The 3,750-nt window shown below is 34.4% G+C and overlaps 1 protein-coding gene across 1 annotated transcript in view; it reads right to left on the bottom strand.

Moving 5' to 3' along the window:
- Positions 1 to 936, bottom strand: part of LOC138860529 (uncharacterized) — an 8,039-nt gene extending 7,103 nt beyond the window's left edge. The window contains exon 1 of the mRNA XM_070118119.1: positions 1 to 936. This exon is cut by the window's left edge and continues 350 nt beyond it. Coding sequence (XP_069974220.1) covers positions 1 to 936 — 936 coding nt within the window.
- Positions 937 to 3,750: the final 2,814 nt, after the last annotated feature.

Genomic DNA, 3,750 nt, shown 5'->3' with positions numbered 1-3,750 from the left:
TCCTAACATTTTAAATTTTGTATGGTCTGATAGCAATATATTTACTTTAGTGATATATTCATTTCTCTCCAATATCACAACACCTTTTCTTTTGTCAGGTCTGGTTATTATGATGTTGGGGTCTTCCTTTAAAGATTTCAAAGCATTGTATTTGGCTTTGCTGAAAGATGGTAACCAGTGTGTATGTCTTTTGAAGTCATAGAACGTCTCATTTGCTAAACTGGCAATTTTCTCAAAAACTTTCAGTTTGGCAGATTCAGAGTTGTCAAGAATTTGGCAATTATTAACGGTATGACAAAGACGTTCAAAGGCTAGAAAGTGGTCAGCGAATGATGGTGATTTGCACGGTAAAGCAAAGTCAAGACCTAAAGATAGTAGCTTTGTTTCATCCTCAGATAAATTTCTATTTGAGTAATTAAATATTACTTTGCTGCTATCAACTTCATATTCTGGAGTTAAGCCAAGATTGTGCAGTTTTCTTAAATGTCTAGTCTTAATTCTAACAAGATCTTTATCATTGTTCCTCGTTAATAAACCCTTAAGGCAATTAAAATCAAGGAAGGAGGTGAGATTTCTTAAATCTTGAAGTAAGAGAGGATATTTACCACTTTCGTGAGCCAGTTGTTTAGTCTTTTGTCTAATTTCATAGTTTAGAAGCTTGAAAAGCCATGACCTATATATTTTAGTGTCAGTGAACCTATGGTTATACACTTTGAACTGTAAAAACTTAGGAATAATGTTATAATTCTTACAGGTTTGGAGAAATTCTATGTCCAGATTTAATTTCTTAATCTTGAAGTCCGTCTTCTCAGTCTCTCGATATTTCAGCAGAACTGGTCGGCCATAACGGTTGGATAATATTTTCACAATAGATGTTCCACGGGGGAAACGGATTCTTATAATAAATAGGAGGACCAGGACAGCAGGAAACCACATCTTGCGTATATTCATTTATTTATTGAGCTTTCGGACATCAATAACTGTGTCCATCATCAGAATCTGCATGTAAGAGAATACAAATGATCTAAACTAATATTGAATAATAATTACAAAGGCAAATAAGAACAAACAAAATGGAAATAATAGTAAACGCAAAACATATAAAACACAAGTTGATTACCAACATAGGACATTAAAAAAAAGGAATATTGGGCTTACGTATTTTCTCCGTAGGTGTAGTGTGGAGTATGTGTCTTTGTCATGTTGACATGACAGCAGTTTGCGGAGGTTTGAATGTCTGGATGTCCGTTGTGAGTGGGGCAGTGGTGGGAGGGGGGGTGGAGGGGGTAAGGGATAACCTGTGTAAATTACTTCAGTGTATATAGAGTAACTGAACTTTCATTGTTATTTAAGTTGGGTTTTATTTCTTTGATCAGTAGTGATTCTAAGATTCTTAAATCTATTAAGTCTTGTGTTTTTCTCACTATTGAAAAGTCATCGAATTTTACTTCATGATTTGTTTTGAGTGAATGATCCCGGATAAGTGAGTGCATGGGAGATGATAGTGGACGTAATGTCCGATAAGAGACTCCTTTGTGCTCGCAATATCTCATCTTTAGATTCCTTGATGTTGAACCTATATATCTAGCGTTACAGCTAGAACATTTGTATGAGTACATTATGTTTGAGCACAGATGTTTAGGAAAAGGGTCTTTTGTCGGAAAGAACGAACGAATTGTTCTGGAATTTGTAAAGATCATTCTGAAATTGATTTGTGGGAAATGGTTGCTTAGTAGTTTCTGTAGTTGTTTTCGTAAGACAAAGCTTGTGTGTCCATAGTATGGTAGTTTAAGGTATCGGATATCCCGAGGTACATTGTAATTCATTGGTTTTGGACAGAGCATCTTATTTAAGAATAACCTTATTTGTTTTTGGATAACAGACATTGGAAATTTGTTTTTCAAAAAGAAGGTTTCTAAGAATTGTAGTTCTCTGCTAATGGAATGCCAGTCTGAACAAATATGAAAACATCTGTACAACAAAGTTCTGATAGCATTGATTTTAAACATCATGGGTAGAAAGGATAAATAATTTAAACCACTACCAGTGAAGGTAGGTTTTCTGTACACGGAGGTTTTAAAGGTTTTATCATCACGTTCAAGCCTGATATCCAAAAAAGATAATGAGTTGTTTACTTCGACTTCAGAGGTAAACTGTATGTTGACATGTTTTGAGTTGACATAATCTAAAAACATTTTTACATGTGAAACATCATTAAACAGTAGGAATACATCAACATATCTTTTATACATTAATGGTTTAAAATGCGATGGGCAGTCTGCTAACCACTTACTCTCGTGATGGCATAAAAACGCGTTTGCGAGAGTTGGGCCTAGCGGGCAACCATTGCTACACCATCAATTTGGGAGTACAATTGATTGTTGAACATGAAAATTGCATCTTCTACGGATAATTTTAACATTTTCTTGAATTGGTCTCTTGTAAGGTTATAAATCATTCAATTAGAGGACAAACTGAATAGAATGCTAAAATGTTTGAAAGACAGTGACGCCATTTCCTCTGATACATATAATCAACTCAGAGCATCTGGCTCTTTACCTGGAATGTTATATGGACTACCAAAAATTCATAAACCCGATGTGCCGATCAGACCTATCTTGTCAGCTTTAAAAACATTTAATTATAATCTAGCTAAATTCTTAGTGCCAATTCTCAAGCCTATAACTACCAATGAATACACTGTCCATAATTCTTTTGATTTTGCAAAGCAGTTGTTTACAATTAGTCTTGAAAACAATGTTATAATGGCTAGTTTTGACATACAGTCTTTATTTACAAACATACCTTTGAAAGAAACAATGGATATTTGTACAAACAGATTATTTGAGAATACTGATAATGTGCATAACCTTACATGAGACCAATTCAAGAAATTGTTAAAATTATCCGTAGATGCAATTTTCATGTGCAACAATCAATTGTACTCCCAAATTGATGGTGTAGCAATGGTAGCCCGCTAGGCCCAACTCTCGCAAACGCGTTTTTATGCCATCACGAGAGTAAGTGGTTAGCAGACTGCCCATCGCATTTTAAACCAGTAATGTATAAAAGATATGTTGATGATGTATTCCTACTGTTTAATGATGTTTCACATGTAAAAATGTTTTTAGATTATGTCAACTCAAAACATGTCAACATACAGTTTACCTCTGAAGTCGAAGTAAACAACTCATTATCTTTTTTGGATATCAGGCTTGAACGTGATGATAAAACCTTTAAAACCTCCGTGTACAGAAAACCTACCTTCACTGGTAGTGGTTTAAATTATTTATCCTTTCTACCCATGATGTTTAAAATCAATGCTATCAGAACTTTGTTGTACAGATGTTTTCATATTTGTTCAGACTGGCATTCCATTAACAGAGAACTACAATTCTTAGAAACCTTCTTTTTGAAAAACAAATTTCCAATGTCTGTTATCCAAAAACAAATAAGGTTATTCTTAAATAAGATGCTCTGTCCAAAACCAATGAATTACAATGTACCTCGGGATATCCGATACCTTAAACTACCATACTATGGACACACAAGCTTTGTCTTACGAAAACAACTACAGAAACTACTAAGCAACCATTTCCCACAAATCAATTTCAGAATGATCTTCACAAATTCCAGAACAATTCGTTCGTTCTTTCCGACAAAAGACCCTTTTCCTAAACATCTGTGCTCAAACATAGTGTACTCATACAAATGTTCTAGCTGTAACGCTAGATATATAGGTTCAACATC

Source organism: Penaeus vannamei, chromosome 41 (genome assembly GCF_042767895.1).
Source record: "Penaeus vannamei isolate JL-2024 chromosome 41, ASM4276789v1, whole genome shotgun sequence".
Lineage (NCBI taxonomy): Eukaryota > Metazoa > Arthropoda > Malacostraca > Decapoda > Penaeidae > Penaeus > Penaeus vannamei.
Note: the sequence above shows the minus strand (reverse complement) of the source record. Positions and strands in the feature narration are given on the sequence as shown.